Source organism: Vulpes lagopus, chromosome 24 (genome assembly GCF_018345385.1).
Source record: "Vulpes lagopus strain Blue_001 chromosome 24, ASM1834538v1, whole genome shotgun sequence".
In the NCBI taxonomy this organism is placed as follows: domain Eukaryota; kingdom Metazoa; phylum Chordata; class Mammalia; order Carnivora; family Canidae; genus Vulpes; species Vulpes lagopus.
The window spans coordinates 8,679,867-8,699,942 of NC_054847.1; the positions used below are offsets into that span (position 1 = coordinate 8,679,867).

General features: G+C 51.1%; 1 protein-coding gene across 1 annotated transcript in view; it reads left to right on the plus strand.

Moving 5' to 3' along the window:
* TFCP2L1 (transcription factor CP2 like 1) overlaps positions 1-15,595 on the plus strand; it is a 56,982-nt gene extending 41,387 nt beyond the window's left edge. The window contains exons 10-16 of the mRNA XM_041739595.1: positions 1,453-1,501; positions 1,593-1,686; positions 3,913-4,003; positions 5,057-5,157; positions 8,089-8,231; positions 12,199-12,250; positions 13,178-15,595. Of these exons, the coding sequence (XP_041595529.1) occupies positions 1,453-1,501; positions 1,593-1,686; positions 3,913-4,003; positions 5,057-5,157; positions 8,089-8,231; positions 12,199-12,250; positions 13,178-13,224 (577 nt within the window). The 3' untranslated portion in view covers positions 13,225-15,595. The remainder of the gene's footprint in view (positions 1-1,452; positions 1,502-1,592; positions 1,687-3,912; positions 4,004-5,056; positions 5,158-8,088; positions 8,232-12,198; positions 12,251-13,177) is intronic.
* Positions 15,596-20,076: the final 4,481 nt, after the last annotated feature.

The window sequence follows — 20,076 nt, forward strand, 5'->3', positions numbered from 1 at the left end:
TTGCCCTTCAGGGAAGAATGGCCTCCTAGGCAGATGGGGCCTAAGGAGGCAGCTGTTTAGGGGGCTCCAGTGGCTGTGAGGGGCCATCCTGGCTCTTTCTGTGGTCCCTGTGCACATTCTTTGGGTAGCATAGGACAGCTCTGGATGCTCCCTGCCCTAGGGTTCAGGGCTTGTAACAAGGAGCAGCCTCACACTTGGTCACCCAGCTCTGCAGATGCATGATGGGCCACACTGACTCAAAGGTGACAGTAGCGTGGGGACTGGCAGGCATCGGCCCAACCTGTCCTAGGCTTTGCGGCACAGGAAGGGCTCACGGCACCACTGTGGTGGCCATGCACGTCCTGATCCTGTTCTGGCGGGCAGCAGGGAGACCCCAGGCAGACCCAGCAGGTAGGCGTGGAACCTGTGGGCTCCTCACAGCCCGTGCTTGGCATACAGAGAAGCCACTGATGAGAGAGTGAGTGTCCATGAACTTGGTTTCGCAAGGTGAGGAGGGGCCTCCTTGTGAAGTGGGGTGGCATAGCCAAGGTGTCACATTCAGATTCGGGTGGACCGAGTGTTAGGTCCCACCTTTCTGGGGGTGAGTCCCTTTACCTCCCTCAGCCTCACTTTCTTCACTACCAAAGGAGTGAGGATTCCATGCAGGGTCGGGGGTAGGGGTGGGTGTGCAAGGTGCCCGGCGCCTTACAGGCACTGGGCGAGGTGCATCTTGTTACCGATGACGGTGTGAGGGTCAGCCCGGTGAGGGCCTTGCCTTTATTGTCACTGTGGTAAGGTACTCGCAGAGTAAAACTTACCTCGTTATCATGTTAAACGCAGAGAGAGACACCTACGTCCATTCATGTCGTACCTGCCCCACTGTCTGTTGGGGAGGGTCATTTAAAAATGTATTTTTTCTTTTAATTGGAGAATCCAGGTGTTCAGGTCTGTGCCTTCCCCATGAGTGAGCCCTGGAGGGAGGTCAGTGGGCCTCCAACTGTTAGAATGTTCTTGTGGATGGATGCCACACCGAGGCTGCTTGTTCCCTCCTCGAGGAGCCCACAGCCTTCTCCCATCTCCGCAGAGAGGTGTTGGCTGCTGCTGTCTGGGCCCCACGTGGGCGTGTGGAGCTCCTGGGGCGGCCTGCCCTCCCCTGGGGCCGAGGCTGTGGGGAAGCTCTGCCTGGGAAGGAATCAGATGCAAACAAATGCTGAGCTCAGAGTGGAGTGGTGATCATTGGTCATGCTGTGTTGCCACTGAGTCATGTCTGTCCTGAAGGGTTGGTCAGGGATTTGGAGGGATTGTGCAGACGGTCCCGCCTACATTTCTCTGACCTGAGAAATTCTTGAGGCCCTGCTGTGTTTCCAAGTGCCATGCCTGAGGGGCGGGGGGAGCACCTGGCTGGGTGAGGGGCCCGTCCCCATGTCCCTGAAGGTGTCCCCGCGTCTGATGGCCTGTTCTTTTCCTTTGCAGGAACAGCTCTCCGACCCACCCGGTGGAGACCCTGCCCCTGAGCAACGATGTAAGTGTCTGCAGCCGGGCTGTCTGGCTGCACATCCCCGGGCAGACCCGGCACAGTCGTTTCAGGACCCTTCCTCTCTCTCTGCCTGCAGCACCTGCTCCCATCAGCCTCCATCCAGGACGCCCAGCAGTGGCTCCACCGAAACAGGTTCTCACAGTTCTGTCGGCTGTTTGCCAGTTTCTCAGGTGAGCATCTTTGTGTTGTTTTTCAAATCCACAGGGATCTTAAAAACACGTAACAAAGCCACTCGCTTTTCAGGACTTGCCGCAGTGCCTGCAGGGCCATGGTTTTGCCCTGGGGACCCGGTGTAGCATGGGTCACTCACCTCTGCTGACCCTGTGCCAAGTGCTAAGATACGAAGTGCTGCTGCTGGGAGTTTCCAGTCGGGGATGGCTTTCAGGAGGTGCCTCAACCCTGTGGGGGGTGCCCTCAACTGCCCGAGAAGGGGCCCTTTAGCCAGGGGACCGGGGCATATTCTGCCTTCCCGGCACTTCCTACCCAGTGCTGCCCATTGGTCACATTGTCTCTGGAGCCACGACCTTTGAGAAGGTGGTGAAGCCACAGGGGAGAAGGAGAAGCTGGTTCTTCCTTCTCTGAAAGGTTCTTCAAGCCCTTACTGGTGGGTCTGTCACACAGAGACCTGGAACCAGGGCTGTGGGGTGGAAGGGTATACTGAGCAATGAACTTTGCGACCAAGTCAAGTTAATCCAGGATGACAGGGAGTGATGTTTTGACCAGAACTAGGGCAGTGGCTGGCAAGGGCATCTGTGGCAGTGGGAAGGATACCGTACATGGTCTTCTTTCAGCTCAGCTTTTGTAAGAACTTGTGTTGGGGGTGGCCAGTAGGAGGAGGGTCGGACAGGGACCCTGTCCTCCGGCAGTTTGCAGCTTTGAGTCCACGCAGATGTGTGAACCACACATTTCCATGCGGTGTGACCCTTGGGTGGCGGGCAGGCTCAGAGGAGGGGCCTGGCTTGGGTCAGGGAGGAGCAGGGAGGGAGGCTGCTGTTTTAGGGGGGGGTGCTCAGTGTGGGCCTTCCTGAGAAGGTGGCCTTAAGCAGAGGCTGGGCTGAGGGGAAGAAGTGAGCCAAGTAGGGGTGGGGGAACTGTGAGATGTCCGAGCAGGGTTATGTGCAAAGGCCACAAGGTGGGGCCTGCCTGGTGTGGCCACAGAGCAGAGCACCCAGGTGAGCGAGGCCAGGTGGACTGGAAAAGGAGGTGAGGTCACAGAGGTCCTGGGGGCCTGAGAGAACAGTGGAGGGATTTTGGCTTTTAGTTGTTACTTAGGGGGAGCCCCTGTGCTTACAAAATTATGCCTGAAAGTGTATCTTTTTTAAATTTAAATTTAGAGAGTAAGGAGGAGAGGCAGAGGGAGAAGCAGACTCCCTGTGGAGCAGGGAGCCTGACATGGGGTTCGATATCAGGACCCTGGGATTGTGACCTGAGCTGAAGGCAGCTGCTTAACCGACTGAGCCACCCAGGCATCCAACTGAAACTGTGTCTTAACTATGGCGGGAAGAAGGGGTTGGATATTTTCACTCCTGGCCATGTGGCTGCTGGCTGTTTCGGCAGAAGGCTCATCTCATACTTATCCCTTGGAGAGTCCATATGGGCACAAGGTTCTAGGGGATTCCTTAGGCTTTGTGGAAGGGACTGCATCCACGGACAAGGATGTTCATAGACCTTTGTTCATAATCACTCCCAGCTGGGAGCAACTCTAGTGCCCATTGGCGGAGTAGACAGGTGACTGTGGTATTTTCATGCAACAAATAATGTCTAATAATGGGCACGAATGATCTCTGACCACAGCCAGCATGAGTGAGCCCTGAAACAACTTGGGGGGAGGGAGCCAAACATAGGAAAGCGTATCCTATTCCATTCCACTTACGTAAATGTCAAAGAAGCAAGCAAAACGGAGACATGTGAGGAGTCAGGACAGTGGTTCCCCAGAGGAGGGGGAGTGGCTGGCATGAGGGGCCTGTGTGTGGCGGGGGGATGCTCTGCCCTTGTTCTGTGTGTGGGGAGTATGGGTGCCTTCACCGTGGCTGCAGCCTGTGGGTCGTGCTCTTCTGCATGTAGCAGGTGCATGTGTAACCGGCGTCCTGGGCTAGGTTACATGCACTTGTTAGTGCCAGTAAACAGCAGGGGGAGGGACAGGCAGGCGGAGGTGGTGAGGGCCTGTTGGCTTTTGTAAATGCCAATGTCTGTTCTCCTGAGCTTTGAGGATACTGTTCATCTCTTGGGCTGTGATTTTCTGATGTTTAGCTTTTTGTTCTCTCCATGGACCGTCCGGTGCCCTCTAGGATGAGGCAGGCGCTTCCCTGTCCCCTGCCCACACGGTGCAACATCTGCAGGTGCCTGAGGATGGAACCGTGTGTCCCACTAATGGGTGGCCCCATTTACTTGCCTAGGTGCTGACTTGCTGAAGATGTCTCGAGACGATTTGGTCCAGATCTGTGGCCCTGCAGATGGGATCCGGCTCTTCAATGCCATCAAAGGCCGGTGGGTGTCAGTTTCCAGCTGGAGGCCGGGTATGGCAGGAAGCCCCGTCGCAGCCTCTTCGATGCTGCCGCTGCCTTATGGGCCGGCTGGTGGGGTCAGGGCTCCTCTGGGAGCAGGTGCAAGCGGAGGCCCTGTGAAAGGGGATCAGGGCCATGCGGGTGGGGGGGCTGAGCCCGCCACAGTTCACCCTGCCGGGAGCCCCTCCCCCTTCTTAGTTTGGCAGATCCTTGGCCCTGGATCCCAGCCCCTCAGCCTCTCCTCAGCTGCTTGCATGGTCCTGGGTTTCCAGCTCTCTCCTCCCAGAGGAAGGTGTGGGACTGTGTGGCAGTTCTCGGTTCTCCAGGCAGACTGGAGAGCAGGGCCAGGTCTGAGGGGGCTTCCTGCTGTGGTGGATGTGTTTGGGGCCATGCTGTGCAGTCCAGCAGCCCCGGCCACGTGTGGCTGTGGAGCGCTTGATCTCAGGTTGATTTGACTGGCCAAGTGAGCTGCAAATCTCATTTACCTTTCACAGATGGACAGCACAGTTCTAGAGTGAAAGAGAGAGCCTGGGTGTGACCCTTGGGTCTGCCTCTTAGGATTTTTACACTAGACGAAAGCGCCTAACCTCTGTGAGCCTCGGTTCCCTTCTCTATAAAATGAGGGCCGTGGTTCCAGTCTCCCTAGGTGGTGTGAGGATGAGATAATGTAGGCATGTGAAGTTCTGGAAACAGTTCCTGGGACAGAGTAAGCTAGAGAAAGTGTTTGCTCTTGTTACCACCCTGAAAAACGCCTATGCCTTGAGATGTGAGTTCTGAGCAGAGCGCCGTCATGGCAGCTTGCAGGACCTGGAGGGGTTGTCATCCCTCTGTCTCTGGGCAAGACTGCATGAAGCCATAGAAGCCCAGCGAAAGGCCTTGTGCATCCCTGTGGCGTCTTTTCTTCTGATTCCTTCACTGTGCTAGTTCCACCCTGTGTTTTGGAACATTCTGGAACAACAGAGCTTTGTCCCATTCCCTTGCGCCCCCCCCCCCCCCCCCCTCCACAATACCTATTTATTTCCTTTCCTCCTGCCAGGAATGTGAGGCCAAAGATGACCATTTACGTCTGTCAGGAGCTGGAGCAGAACAGAGCACCCCTGCAGCAGAAGCGGGATGGTGGGGACAGCAGTCTGTGTGGTGAGTTGTGGGGAGCAGCCCGGGGCTGGTTATTGGGTGGCCAGGTAACAGGAAGACCTAGCACCAACACGAGTTCTCTTGCTGAGGACATTTCCACTGATCCACCTCCATTCGTGCAGGATGAGTTTTGGTCAACATTCTCCTGGGATTGAAATGTTTAAGGTGGAAACTCTCTGCCAGAACACATGCTCCAGCTTCCTTGTTTCCTCCCTGGGGAGCAGGCCCAGAGAGAGGATGTGTTCCCCACAGCTGCTTAGCCACTCAGGGGAGAACCAAGAGTCTGGCCTTCCGACTCCCAGGCTGGTGACAAGTGCCGCCCCATGGCCATAGTTCCTGGGGTTTTCCTTGAGCTGGACAAGGCTTTCCCGTTTGGTGTGGCGGCTGCACGGGGGCTAAGGAATAGAGCTGCAGGGGCCAGGGCACCTCAGGGCACGTGACTCTTTTGGGTTGGTAGTTTGGAGGCAGTTTGGTGAGAGGACACAAGCCTTGAGGTCAACTGAGCCTGAACACACACAGGTGCAGGCTGTGCCACCTGTTGGCCGTGTGGCCTCAGGCAGGGCTCCGGGGCCTGTACATCAGCTTCTGCACGTACAAAATACAGAGAACAATGCTCTGCCCAGGGGGATGAGGTTTTGGCGAGACAAGGCATGTAAAGCGAAGTGCCTTGCTTTTGACTGTGAGTGCTGAGGGTCTAACCACTGCACACCTCAGGCCGCAGAGCCCGTGCTCCGTGTCTGCAGAGAGTGAGGGAGTGCCCCGAGCCTTCAGCTGCTCCACACATTCCTGGCAGCACCCCCTTTGAGCTGGGGGCGGGAAGGGCTGGTGACAGAAGGGTACAATGAAATGCACTGCCTGCAAGTTGTGTAGGTCTTTTGGGCCGGCCTGATTTGTTGGAGGAGTGAACTCAGAAGTGGAAGTGGCTCTGAAACATTGAAAAGACACAAAAGTTCATTTGAATCTGTCATAGAAAGGGATCTTGGAAAAGAGCCCTGGTGTTCTAACCGGGGTTTCCTATGGGAGGGGCAGGGTGCAGTGGCCACGTCCTCTGCCCAGTATCTGACAGCGGGCCAGCCTGCCTGAAGTCGTGGGATGGCGGGTCGGCCGCGTGGCTGGAAGGCCATGGCCTCTGCCAACCCCTTTGGGAGGGAGTCTGTGTTGGGAAGTGCGCATGTGCGTGCATGTGTGCTTCTGAAGTACGGGGCCTCTCATCAGCCACTGCAACCGAAGGTTCCTCAGTTGAGGTAGGAGTTTGGGAATCTCTTGTTTAATCCAGGTGCTTTGCCTTTGAGGGATTTGGGGACCCCCAGGGGTCGCGTAATCCTCCTCCCTGGGGTGCCTGCCCACAGAGCTGACTCCTACCCAGCTAGTTTGGGTTTCCCGTAAGGAAGCATTTCCATCCTTGGGGTCACTGTTATCTTCCACCAGGCGGGCGATGCTCCCAGCGCCCCTCTGCCCTTTGTGGTCACAGTACTGGAGCAGAGGAGTATTTGTGCTGCAGAGAAGGGCAAGGATGAGACACATGTGCCGTCAAGTAGCAGTTACCCCTTGCAGAGAAGGGAACCCTCCCTACACTGTTGGTGGGAATGCAAGCTGGGGCAGCTACTCTGGAAAACAGTATGGGGTTTCCTCAAAGTTAAAAATAGAGCTACCCTACGACCCAGCAATTGTACTATTAGGTATTTATCTGAAGGATACAAACATAGTGATTCAAAGGGGCACCTGCACCCCAGTGTTTATAGCAGCGATGTCCATAATAGCCAAACTATGGAAAGAGTCCAGATGCTCATCAACAGATGAATGGATAAAGGTGATGTGTTTTGTAAACACACATGCACACACTCTGGAATATTACTCAGCCATCAAAAAGAATGAAATCTTGCCATTTGCAATGATGTGGATGGAGCAGAGGGTTATTATGCTGGGTGAAATAAGTCAATCAGAAAGAATTATATGATTTAGCTCATGTGGAATTTAAGAAACAGCTGATGAATGTAGGGGAAGAGAGAAAAATGAAATAAGACAAAATCAGAGAAGGAGACAAACCATAAGAGACTCTGAACTCTAGGAAATAGTTAAACTGAGAGTTGCTGGAAGGGAGGGGTTGGGGGGATGGGGTAACTGGGTGATGGTCATTAAGGAGGACATGTGATGTAATGAGCACTGGGTGTTACTACAACTGATGAATCATTGAACTCTACTGTTGACACTAATAATATACTACGTGTTAATTTATTTTAAATAAATTTAAAAAGAAGTAGCAGTTATCCTTAAATCCTGCGCTTTGCCCCCAGGAGCCATCCAGCGTCCCCGCTAAGCCACGGAAAGGATGCACAGTCTCTCCTCTCTCCTGCAAGGGTGTGCGTCTGGCCGCACATCAGAATCACTAGAAGCTTATTAGAAATACAGAGCTCTGCCAGCAGTTCTTCCTCCAGCCTCCACTCCTCCACGGGTGTCATTGGGTGTGGGGTGGATGCAAGAATTCCCGATTTTTTTTTTTAAAGATTTTATTTATTTATTCTTGAGAGATAGAAGGAGAGACAGAGCCAAAGACACAGGCAGAGGGAGAAGCAGGCTCCATGCACCGGGAGCCCGATGTGGGATTCGATCCCGGTTCTCCAGGATCGCGCCCTGGGCCAAAGGCAGGCGCCAAACCGCTGCACCACCCAGGGATCCCCAAGAATTCCCTATTTTATGTAAGATTCCCCCAAGAGAGACTGGTACAGGAATGAAGAACCATAGCCTGGCTGCTTTGCCCCTGTGGTTGGGCTCTGCAGAGGCTTTGTGCCTGTTACAGCCAGATCCCATCGAATGAGTCTGGGCACGAGCATCCCTACAGCGGAGTGACTGATTTGGGAGTTGGGTATGAGGGGTAGGCAGGCTCCTTAGGAGCAGGAGTATGTTCTACAGAAGGCCCTGTCCCTTGCCCTCCAGTGTACCATGCCATCTTCTTGGAAGAGCTGACCACCTTGGAGCTGGTTGAGAAGATCGCCAACCTGTACAGCATCTCCCCGCAGCACATCCACCGAGTCTACCGGCAGGGCCCCACAGGCATCCACGTGGTGGTGAGCAACGAGGTGAGTGCTGTCCCCACCCCTGCTCCTGGCCCCGGGCTCCGGGCTGTAGGGAGGCACGGCAACAGGTGCCAGAAATGCCCCCTCTGGGGCTTGGGGAGGAGGACTTACGCCCCAAGATGGCAAATGGGTTTCAGCTGTGTGCCACATGCTCTTGGCTGCCCTTGAGTGCAGGTGGAGAGAGTTCTGAGGCTCTGAGAGGCTGTCTAGTATCTACTCCATACCCCATCTCTGGCCAGGCGCCATGTAGGAACCATGGCGCAAACTGCACCCCTGCCCTCAGGGTGTAAGGTTGCAGGTCCCAGGGGCAGCAGAATGGACCATGGACTGGATGATGGAGAGGACACAGGTCACATGGGAGGACAGAGCCCTCCTCTGCTGACCACTGAAGGTACCACAGCCTTCCTGGGTCTGCCCTTGCCTGCACAGACCTGTGCAGGACACCAGCAGCCGATGGCAGAGGGCAGAGTGATCCGATCCCACTCCTGGCTAGGGAGGGTTTGCAGCTGCATTTAGGCATTCCTGCTCATTGTAGAGCAGTCTCTTAAGCTTCTTTTATCCTGGAATCCTCCTCTTGCTGATAATAGCCAGGAGTGGCAGCATTTATCCACTGCTTCCTGTCCTAAATGCACATGTAGTGACTCTTGTAATCGTGACAGCCTCACTCTGAACTGGGTGAAATCTCATTTCACAGATAGGAAACTGAGATGCAGAGAGGCTGAGTAATTGCCCCAGGTTGCACACCTCGTAAGGGGTGGAGGTAGGGGGGAGCCCTGGGGGAGCCCAGAGCCCATGCTTCTAGCTGCCAGGCTAGTCCACCTCCCCTGAAATGAGGCCTCAGGAAAACAGCTGGGCTGATGGGAACAGGGGTGGCCCCCTGAGCCCCCAGCAGACCCCAGCAAGCCCATTGTGGGAACTCTGAGAGCATCTGTGTAGAGGACCGTAGATGAAGTGGGACATGAATGGCGTCTAGGGAAGTAGAGAAGATGTGGGCTCTGGAATCGGACATGTGTCCCCACCCAGACCTTGCTCCTAGGGGTAGAGTGACCCTGGGCAGATTTACTTAACCCTTTTGAACCTCAGTTTCCGCATCTATAAAATGGATAATTAACCCACTGAACAGGTTGCAGTTAGGATAAAATGAGAAATGAGAAAACAGCCTCAGGCACCGAGAGCCACCAGATAACGGTGTGATGGTGGTAACTGACAGTGCTAGGTGCTTTTGACTTTTGGGAGCAAGTGTTGTAGAGATCTTTCAGTTTGACAGTGTATAAAACGTAAGGCTTCTAACAGTCTCTGTATTTTCATATATTGTCATTATTGGTGATAATCCTATTGCCACTTGTCATTACAATTGCCCAAGCCCCTTAAATGGAAGTCCCCCATTTCATGGGAGTTTGGTCCTAAAAGTTGGCAAAGCGGTGGTGGTTTCCTTCTTCTTGAATTAAAAAGTAATTCACCAGGTGCCTGGCTGGTTCAGTCGGTGGAGCATGAGACTATTGATCTTGGGGTTGTGAGTTCAAGCCCCATGTTGGGTGCAGAGATTACCTAAAAATAAAAAATAAAAAAAATCTTAAAAAAAACAACAACCCAGTAATTCAGTTAGTGTAAGTCAAGAAGTATAAAACAGCTGAAGGCAAATGTGAAAGGCACTTCTCTTCCTTACTCTTTTCCTGGAGGAGTTTATATTAGCTTTGATGTGATTTTGTCAGAGGACGCTTGCTGCCATCCGTCGTGTGCCTGAGCAAGCCTGTGTAGGTGTGGATTCTCAGAACACACATCAGAGTTCCAGCTGTACATTTATCTGCCACTTGTTAGTTTTTGTCACCAGTTCAGAATTTCTTCTGTATCCTTGCATTGAGATCTGAGACAGCTGTTTTTCCAACCCCCACCTCACAGACAAAACGAAGCCCAGAGTTCTTGACCTAAACACTCCCTTGGGAATAGCCAGGGAGGTTAAGACACCGGCACAATGGGCTGCTGCATGGCACAGGAAAGTTGTCACTTTGCACTTGGGCATGAATTTCTTTTGTGAAGACGAAAGCCAAGAATGTGCGGAACCCTTGCAATGTCACGGGTCCCTGCGGGAAGTCCCTTCCCCGGCTTGCCCTGGGCCCTCCGGAGTGGGCAGTTAAGCAAGTGAAGCAGAGAACAGAACCGAAATGCTACCTCAGCTAAGTAGGCGATTCTTATTCTCCAAAGTCTCCTCGCCTCTTAACCCTGAATCAATTGGAAACCTTTGGTTCTTAATTGCCCGGAGCGGTGGAGGCAGCCTGGCCAGCCGCAAAGCCGGCCCCTGAGGTGCAAGGGCACTTAATTAAACAAGAGAGTTACTGATTAAGCCCGTGTGGGCTCCATGTAGGGCTTTGCATGCCCAAGTGGCTGGGCTGCCAAGAGTCCAGGAGGGAGCAGGCCAGCAGTATAGAATAAATGTACTTCACGCATCATTAGGCCCGGCAGGGAGGGGCAGGGGTCCTCAGGTACATAGATTTGCAGGATTTGGGGCAGTAATCCAGAGGCGGCAATAAATGTGGATTGCATTTTTTTAATTTGCAAAGGAGTTTTGCTTTGTGGTAGCTAGCGTGTGTTGTGGGTATGTCTTTAAGTATTTTTGAAATACTCTTTCCATTTATATTTTAAATATGGCATGTGTGTGCAAGGAGAATTATAAAACTTATTTTTACAGTTTAAGGAAGAGGTAAGTACCCAATACTTTCGCTCAGGTTAATGAAGTATTATGGTAGGAGCCTCTTTGTGCCCTAATTTCCTTTTCCATACCACCTCCACCTGCTGCTCTGAATGTTGTATTCATTGTACCCTTTTCCTCCTCAATATATCGTTTAATTTTGCCTAATTTAAAATTTCATGGAGGTAGAATAATAGCATGTTTTTCTGTGACTTCCATTTCCCTTTATATTTCTGAGAGTCACACATGTTGAAATGCTGCCGGGGGCCACTGGCATGCTGAATTAGATCACAGTTTATTCATGCTCCTATTATTACTGATTGACATGGGGCTGTTTCCAGTTACTATTTTTTTTCAAGTTTTTATGTAAGTAATCTCTGTACCTGATGGGCTCAGACTCAGCCCCAAGATCCAGGGTTGCATGCTCTTCACGCTGAGCCAGCCAGGCGCCTCTCCAGTTACCATTCCTAGCAGTCTTGCTGTAAACATTCTTAGGTGTGCTTTGAGTTAGGCACATGCAGGGGTTTATCTAGAACACTGGGCTGGAGGAGTAATGTAGTAGGTCCTGTGGACAGTTTTGTAAAGTGGTTGTATAGATTAACACTCCACTAGCCGTGGGTGCCGATTCCTGATGTTCTGGTGCCAATTCCTAACATTCTGTATCCTGGTTCTGTTCTTTTGTCACGGAAGCAGCCCCGTTTTATAGATGGGGCATGGAGACCAGAAGGGAAAAGGTCGACTTGTCTGAAGTCACCCGGTAGTTCATCAAAATGAAAACTGCAGAGAGGCGGCTGGGTCATCCTTCCATTCCTGCCACTCGGTAGATGGAGGGGGTGGCGCTATGTTTATATTGGTCCTCGTAGGACTCTGATATGCAGAGGCCGTTAACTCCCAAGATGTGTTTTTTTTTCCTTTTTCAAAGCACTTTAGTTTTTACCTTGTTGCCGTTATACACATACATGCTCCTGTAATGTGTCCATTATAGGGATAGGAGGACCCAGTAAAGTAGGAAAAATGAAAACGAAAGCAAACATGGGAGTCCCGTGGTGAATATTAACATTTTGCTTCCCTTCCTGGCTCCTTTCTGTCGTTTATGTTCAGTTTTTGTTAATTATAACTATAATCAGTTCATATATTTATCTTGTTTTGTGTTTCCTTAGTGAGTGTTAAGTGTAACCCTTTTCCTGCATCTGTACAAACACAGTGGCTGGGATCCGTGTCGTCAAGGCTTTCCATATTATGAGCTCATTGTCGAAGGGACGTGGTCTCTCTTTTGCCTTTCAGATGGTGCAGAATTTCCAAGATGAGTCTTGTTTTATCCTCAGTACCTTAAAAGGTAAAGCCCCCCCCCTCCTTTTTATCGTGTTTAATTAAAGTATGTTGGCTGTGCCTCCTGCCCCATCCCTGAGTAGTAGAGTGAGGAGACACCCAAACTGGTGAGTGGGGCCGGCCTCCCTGCCTGCACGGTGGGTCCCTTGAGAGAACGTCATCTGAGGACATCCTCTGGGGAAAAGGTGAAACGTTGTCCTGGAAATGTGAGGACTATTGAGATCTGCTCCAACGTCAGTTCTGAAAGGGAAACCCTGGCCAGGCAATGTGATTTTCCTGGTGCTTGAGTAGACGTAAGATGCGTTTGGGTTTTCCTACAATGAAAGTCTCCAGGAGGAGCAAGTGTGGAATAGAACAGCTGAAGCCTGCAGGCCTAGTGGGGTGTCAGGGATATGGGGCGAGGGGCGGGACATGAAGCTTCCACCTGAGGACAGGTCTCAGAAGGAACTCATGTGCCAGGAGAAAGGAAAGACTAGCTGTAGCCTTCCTTAGGGCCGGGGCAGGTGATTGTATGGGGTATATCAGAATGAAAGCCCTGTATGACTGGGTCAGAGACCCTGAACGGTGGCAGGGCCATTCCTGTCCTCCTTGTTCTGGATCTAGCCAGTAACTGCCTTCAGAGAGCTGGGGACGGTAATACCCTGAGAACCACAGTGTGGTTCCAGAGCCTTCTTGGATATTATAGAGCCTTTAGTTCTTGGGCCTGGGGCTACGGTAGAAAGGCCCATTGCCAAAAAGAAACTCAACAAGGCAGAAGGCATGTGAAGGCATGTGCTAAAATACCTGTGTGTGTTAGCGCTCTCCGCAGTTGTATTTGGAGCCAGTATCGGTGGCAGGGCTTCCGCTGGTACTCTAAGGCCATGCGCTCCCTAACACCCCAAGGTTATGGCGTCGGGCCTTTCTTCCTGTAAAATGCCCTTGTCTCCCTTGGCAGCCGAGAGCAACGATGGCTACCACATCATCCTGAAGTGTGGCCTCTGAGCAGAAGTAGAGTGTGTAAGCCGGAGCCTCCCACTCCCAGCCCCGTGGATTCCTTTGGATGTAGAACCTGCACCACCGTAAGCTTCGGCTTCACCTGGCAAGCTGTGACTGGGAGGGACTTGGCCCAGTCTGTGGAAGCCATGGACCAGTAACCGGCGGGAACCTGTGGATGCGGTCTCTGGCACGCAGAAAGCCAGTGGCTCCTCTCTCCTTCCTCCTGACCTCCAGCTTTTGAGCAGTTCCTTGTTCTTTGCCTGCTATCCTAAAGAGGCAAATGGCAGGGGCATCTTCTCTGAAACCCCTCGGTCCCTTGTTGGAGGCTGGTTCACTGGGTATCTTGGTGCCACTGTATCCTTCTGACTACTCCCCTGCCTCCAGGGAAAGCCCTGCCTCCCGTCAGCTGTCATCTTCTCTGGTGACCAGCTCCATGACCAGGACTGTTGACTGGGTAACTTGCCACCATTCTACCTTCACGTTGGTTTCCCTTCTCAGCGGCCCTCATGAGTGTCTGTCTTTCTGGTTCTTGGATGGATCGATGGGAATGGGGTTTATTCTGTGCCTTCTGCTTCTTCCACCTTGACTCTTGTTTCTAAGGACCTGTTGCCATAATGCCCAGAGATGGGCTCACCTGTCTCTGCGTTGGTCATGTAGACACCACAACGCATGTGTAGGACCTGCTGCACATACCTAGGTCTACGCCCTTGGGAGGGAGAGGGAGAGGATGGAGTAACTATTTTCTGGTACATTCTCACAAGTGTAAAAGGGATGAGAACAAAATGATTTTTTTTTTCTTGAGCTCCTTTTATATGATTTTATTTCCTCAGCAATCATGGGTAAGGAGGACTAGGAAATGAGCATCCCACTGCGCAGTCAGATGACCTTGACAGTCATGGCAGCGGGCTCTTGTGCGTGGACTTAACCAACTAAGTCTCATTTAGAGAAGACCTTGATTAACACTGCCAAACTTTGTCTCTACTGTGAGGGTCCCCATTTAAATGTTTATCTTTTTTCATTTTATAGAGGGAGTGTTAGGGCGTTTTGCTTGCACTGGGATGGTTGGATCGCCTCTCTTAGTGGCTTGACTATGGGGAAACTTGAGTACGGGTAAGCTCAGGAATTTGTCTTTGTCTTGTGTCTGTTTCCTGGGACCCAGTGATCTATATACTCTTAGCTAACTTAGGTTTATCTTCGAACGCACTGGGAAGCTGCATGATCAGCCGAGCAGGATTTTACAACTTCTAAAGTGGAGCTTTTGGGGAATATAGTGTTAGGGTCAAAGATGATCAGAACTGGGTAGACCTTGTTTTACAGATGAAACTGAAAGCCGAGAGGGGCAGAGCCACCTGCCCGATACCACGATACCACCTAGTGATAGGGCAGTGATAGATATTTATCATATAAATCACTTCAGAGGGCAAAAAGGGTGCTTTCGTAATGATGATGTTGGGACAACAGGTGTGGTGTTTCTCTAGGGTAAAGCAGCCTCCTGATTCCTTTTCTGTCTTGGGGGAGGGTGGGGGAGCAGGTAATAGCTTTATTGAGATAAAATTCACATAGCGTGCAGTGTACCCATCTACAGTACACTACTCTGTGGTTTTTAGTGAATTCACAGAATCAGCACATTCAGTTTGAGAACATTTTCCTTCCCCCCACCCCCCAAAAAGAAACCCTACTCCTTTTAGTGATCATCTTCCCTCTCTCCTCACAACTAGCTTGGTCTTAGACAACCATGATCCTCCTTTCCATACTGATCTTTTTTTTTTTTAAGATTTTATTTACTTTTTCATGAGAGATACAGAGAGAGAGGCAGAGACACAGGCAGAGGGAGAAGCAGCCTCCTCTAGTGGAGCCCGATGTGGGACTCAATCCCAGGACCCTGGGACCATGCCCTGAGCCAAAGGCAGATGCTCAACCACTAAGCCACCCAGGCGTCCCTCCATATTGATTTACCTATTCTGGACCTATCACGTAAATGGAATCACAGTGGCCTTTTGTTGCTGGCTTGGTTTTTTTACTAGCGTAATGTTTTCTAGGGTCTTCCATGTTGAACATGTGTCCACACTTCAATTCTTTTTATAGCCGAATAATGTTTCATTCTATGGCTATACGTACCATATTTTTTTTAACCACTCACCAGTTGATCGACGTATGAGTTGTTTCTACTTCTTGGCTAGTATGACTGATGCTGCTATGAACATAGTTGTACAGGTTTTTACATACACATATGTTTTCATTTCTTTTGGGTGTATACCTAGGAGTGGGATTCCTGGGTCATATAGAACTCTGTGTTTAACTTTTCGAGGAACTGCCATACTTTTCCAAGGCATTCCCACCAGTTGTGCACAAGGGCTCCAGTTTCCTCATATCCTCACCAACACTTGCTAATTCTCTGTCTTTTTTATTAGAACATTCTAGTGGATGGGAAGTGGTATCTCCTTGTGGTTTTGATTTGCATTTCCCTGATAGCTAATGATGTTGAGCATTTTTTCATGTGCTTGTTGGCTATTCGTATGTCTTCTTTGGAGAAATAACCTATTTAGATCCTTTGCCCATTTATGTTTGGGTCATTTGTCTTTTTTTTGTTACTGAGTTGCATGAGTTCTTTGTATATTCTAGATGCCAGTGCTTTATCAGATACATGATCTGTAAAAATTTTCTCCCATTCTGTGGATTGTCTTCACTTTGTTAAGACATCCTTTGGGGTACAAAAGTTTTTAATTTTGATTACACCTAAGATACATGCTTTTGTTGCTTGTGCTTTTCGTGTCATATCTCAAAAACCATCGTGTAATCCAAGGTCAAGACTTATGCTTCTGTTTCCTTCTAAGAATTTTTACAGCTTTAGCTCTCCAGTGGCCTTTGATTCATTTCAGGTTAACTTTTGTATATGGTATGAGGTGGAGGTCCAACCTCATTCTTTTGCATGTGGGTGCCCATTTGACCCTGGCTAAAAGGCCCCTGATTCCTACTGGATCTTTTTTTCTGAGACATGGGGCTGTCACTGGGAAAACTTTTCTTCTGCTTCTGCGTCTCCTTCCTCTTCTTCCTCTTCCTCCTCTTCCTCCTCTTCTTCTTTCTTCTTCCTTCGTCTTCCTTCTTCTTCCTCTTTCTTGTTCTTTTAAAGCCCAGCCTATGTCCATCTCCACCATTTTTATACTCCTCCTACCATCTCTGCCTTAACCTTCTCACAAGTACTGGGTCATGACCTGCTCTGCTGTTCTGCAGCCTTTCTTGGTGCATGGTCTCACTCCACACATTAGTCCTAGGGGAAGTCAGGACCAGTCATTTCCTTTTTTGAGGAAATTTAGTCTCAAGGAAATGGAATCATTTGCCCAGGGTCACACAGGGTCAGGACTAGACCTTTGGTCTCCTAACTATCTTGTCAGTCAGTCAGTCACTAGACCTAAGTGACTCCCCCGGGCCAAGTGATGACAGGCTCGATTTTAATTATAAAAATTTAGTGGGCTAATATTTTTATCTCTTAATTCCAAATGAGGGTCTAATAAAGACCTATTACCTTAAGTTCACAGTTAGTGGGATCTTCGATTTTCTGGAACCTGCACTGCTGTCTGTTTTTGTTTGTTTGTTTGTAGTTTCTTTTTTAAAAAAAAATTATTTTTAAGTAATGTCTCTCCCCAACTCGGGGCTTGAACTCACAATCCTGAGACGAGGAGTCACAAGCTCTACTGGCTGAGCCAGCCAACTGCCTCTTTCACATTCTCCTAATGGTTCTAGATGAGTATTGTAGTTTACAGAAGTAGAAAATAAGTACACATTATAATTTGATACCAAAATGTTTTAGCTGCTTGGTTTCAGCAGCTTGTCCTTATTGAACAGGAGTCAGAAAAGCTGGCTGTAGATTTTATCTTTTTCATGTAGAAGAACAGAAAAGCCAGAGCACTTCCCACTCCTGTCCACTGTCTTTCCCATGAGTGCTGAGACCAGAGTCTGGGGCTGGGGGCTGGGGCAACCCTTCCCAGAACTGCAGCCTCCACCCCCATGGGATCTAGGCTGTGGCTTCTCTTTGGCAGCAGCTGTTTTTAAAGGTGTGATCCGCAGAGAGAAAGACGGTCTCCTCATGTGCTCAGGCTACCGTCTTGTGAACCATAAGCCTCAAGCTGAGCTCCTCATTCTCAGGCCATCATGTTTCTTTTTCTGCCGGCAAGGTTGTGATAAACCTTATCAGTTTGCCAGGTTGCACCTTACAATGAAGACACAGAGGCTTTTGAATGAGGGGACAATAGGATTTGCTGGGGAAGGGATGGATGAGAAGAGCAGGATGGGGTAGGGAGTTTGAAGTCAGGGCTTAGGGTCTCAAGCAAAGGCCAGCCAACTGCCCCGCTGACCTCCTGCCCGGGCAGCCTCAGGCCCCTTGGGGAGAACTGTTAACCTCAAGGGGGCTTCCCCGGGGAGCAGACTAGAGCTGGCTGAGCTGTGGGTCACAAGTTTCCGAGTCCCGAGTGGCTTCGGGGCCTGGCCTGAGTAACTTAAGCTTGAAAATCATTAACGAGCTGATGAGAAAAATGGAAAAGTTCTCTTGCTGGTGTCAGTGGAGCAAAGGGAGCAAGCCCAGAGGTTCTCAGAAAGTGGAAGGGGGGGCGGCAAATGTGGCATTGCCCGAGGTGCAGGAGGCAGTGGAAGGAGGGAGGCAGGAGCCAGGGCCCCCAGACCTTTGCTCAGCCAGGAGGTGAGTGTGAGGGGCGGCGGGGCTTTTTCACTTTTCCCTCCATGGAGTCCTACAGCGGCAGGTGAGACAGATGCTTGGGTCTTAGTTGTATGTAACACCACAAATGCCCCTGCTCAGGCTGGTGGGCACCCCATGAGGTGCACCCCAACATGAGGCCTGGCACTGGGGTCATGTCTCAGGAAGTGTGTCTAGCTCAGCACCCTTCAGAGTGGCCACCAGGTGTTGCCTGGCCGCCAGAGCCCAGACTCCACGTTGCCAGTTCCGTGTCTGCATTACAGGTGGGTGCTTGTGTTTATGGGTGCACGTGGGCCCCTTTCTGTCCTCCTCTATCTGGCAGGACAGCTCAGCCAGATGTGATTAATGCTCTTCTTTTTAGATCTTGTGTGACACTCGTTCAGGCCCTGTTGTGTGACAGGATCTTGTGTGACACTCATTCAGGCCCTGTTGATGAAACTGGTCTGGGTAAGGTTGCCCTAGTTGGGGGGTGGTGTAGTTCACACCCTAAGACCACCTCTTCTGAGGCGGGAGAAGCAGCGTTAGCAGCTGACATCTGACAAGAACCCCAGAAACGGCCCATGGAGTCAGTCTTCCACACAGCTGCCTTACATGCTCTTTCTCTCCTCGAGATACTTGCTCTGTGTGTGAGACCATCAGGCAGCCTGGCTATTAAGAAATGATTGCACACCCTTTGCTTTGCTCTGTGGGGGCTGGGCTCTGGGATCTGGGGGCAGTAAGTGCTGGTCAGGCCACCCTAGGCCTTTTTGGGACCCACCCAGGGCACCCTGGGAGCTCTTTCGAGCCTCTTGAGCTCTCCAGACCTCCCCAGTGTCCTCCCCCTTACTCCTGCGGGGAATAGCCAGTAGTTCCAAGTGGTGGCTCTGGTGGTTCCCTGTGCCGATGGCCCAGGGCTGGACCTGCCATCCCCCACTTGCTTGTAGGGGCCTTCTAGGAGCAATGTCCCCAAGCAGTGGCTCTGAGAAGTGGGTTTGCTGCTCTGTGCAGGGTAGCTCATGGGATGAGATGGAGAGATGGGGTCAGTGCCCAATCTTGGAGTGACCAGCCCTTACCCCCGAGCAGCCAAGCTATTCCCCCTCCACAGGAGCATCGTGTGTGAGCCTGTCTTCGTGCCCTTCATCTTGAGGAACCCTGGCGGGTGGGCTGCAGGGAACTAGCAAGGAGTGGAAAGGCTTTTTATTAAGAGAAGTTTTCAAAGCTTCATCAAGGAGAGAACAGTATAATTAACCCCAGGCCCTGTCTCCCGGCTCCCACCACCATCAACACACACCTGCACGTGGGGGTTGGCAAACCTTGGGTCAGATCCAGCCCTCTGCCAGGTTGTGTGGTGTTTGATGACAGGGAGCATGATCTCTGAACCCAAGTGAAATATTACCCCACATCCCCCGTCCCAGTTCCATTCTTCTCATTAGTAGACCTGTATTACAAAAAAAAAAAAAGAAAAAAGAAAAAAAGCAAGCAAGAAAAAAGTATTCAGTTGCTATATTTTGAATTCTATCAACAACAAAAAAAAAGTTGTGGAAACTTGTTTTTTTCTGACATCCTATTGATTTGCCTCATTGCCCTCAAAGCTGAAAATATGTACTAACTATCTAGCTCTTTCCAGAAAAGCTTTGCCAACCACCAAGATAAAGCTTTGGGCTGTTTTCTGTCCCCAGTGGAAATCCCATTAAATAAGAACTCAAATAATTTTAGTTCTGAGCTTTGAAGCAAGAGAAGTGTTGAGCCGAGCAGCCTGGAGCCTCCCCTGCCTGTGGTCTCTCCACCCTGGCCGCTCTGTGGGCTTTCCTTCCTCTTCCTGGGGCTGACCTGCTCCCGGAGACCAGGTTGGCCTGGACCCCAGCGCGGGCCAGGTGCCAGGGGTCGGTGTCCGAGGGCCGTGTGCAGGGAAGGGTTCTGTGTGGGTGTTACCAGGCCGCCAAACTGGTAGGCCCTGGCCTTCTAACTTAGGTCACTGGAACTTTCCTCTCCTGGAGGTCACAGCCCAACCTTCACCTCCTCCTGGTCCTTCTGGACGTCATGGCTTCTCTGGGGTCCCGCAAGCTTCCCCCTCCACGTTCTGCTGGGCTCTTCCTCACACAGAGGGAACCGCTTGTGCTGGCCTCATTTGGTGATAGAGAGGGGCCCCTGCCTGGCCCCAAGTAAGGGTT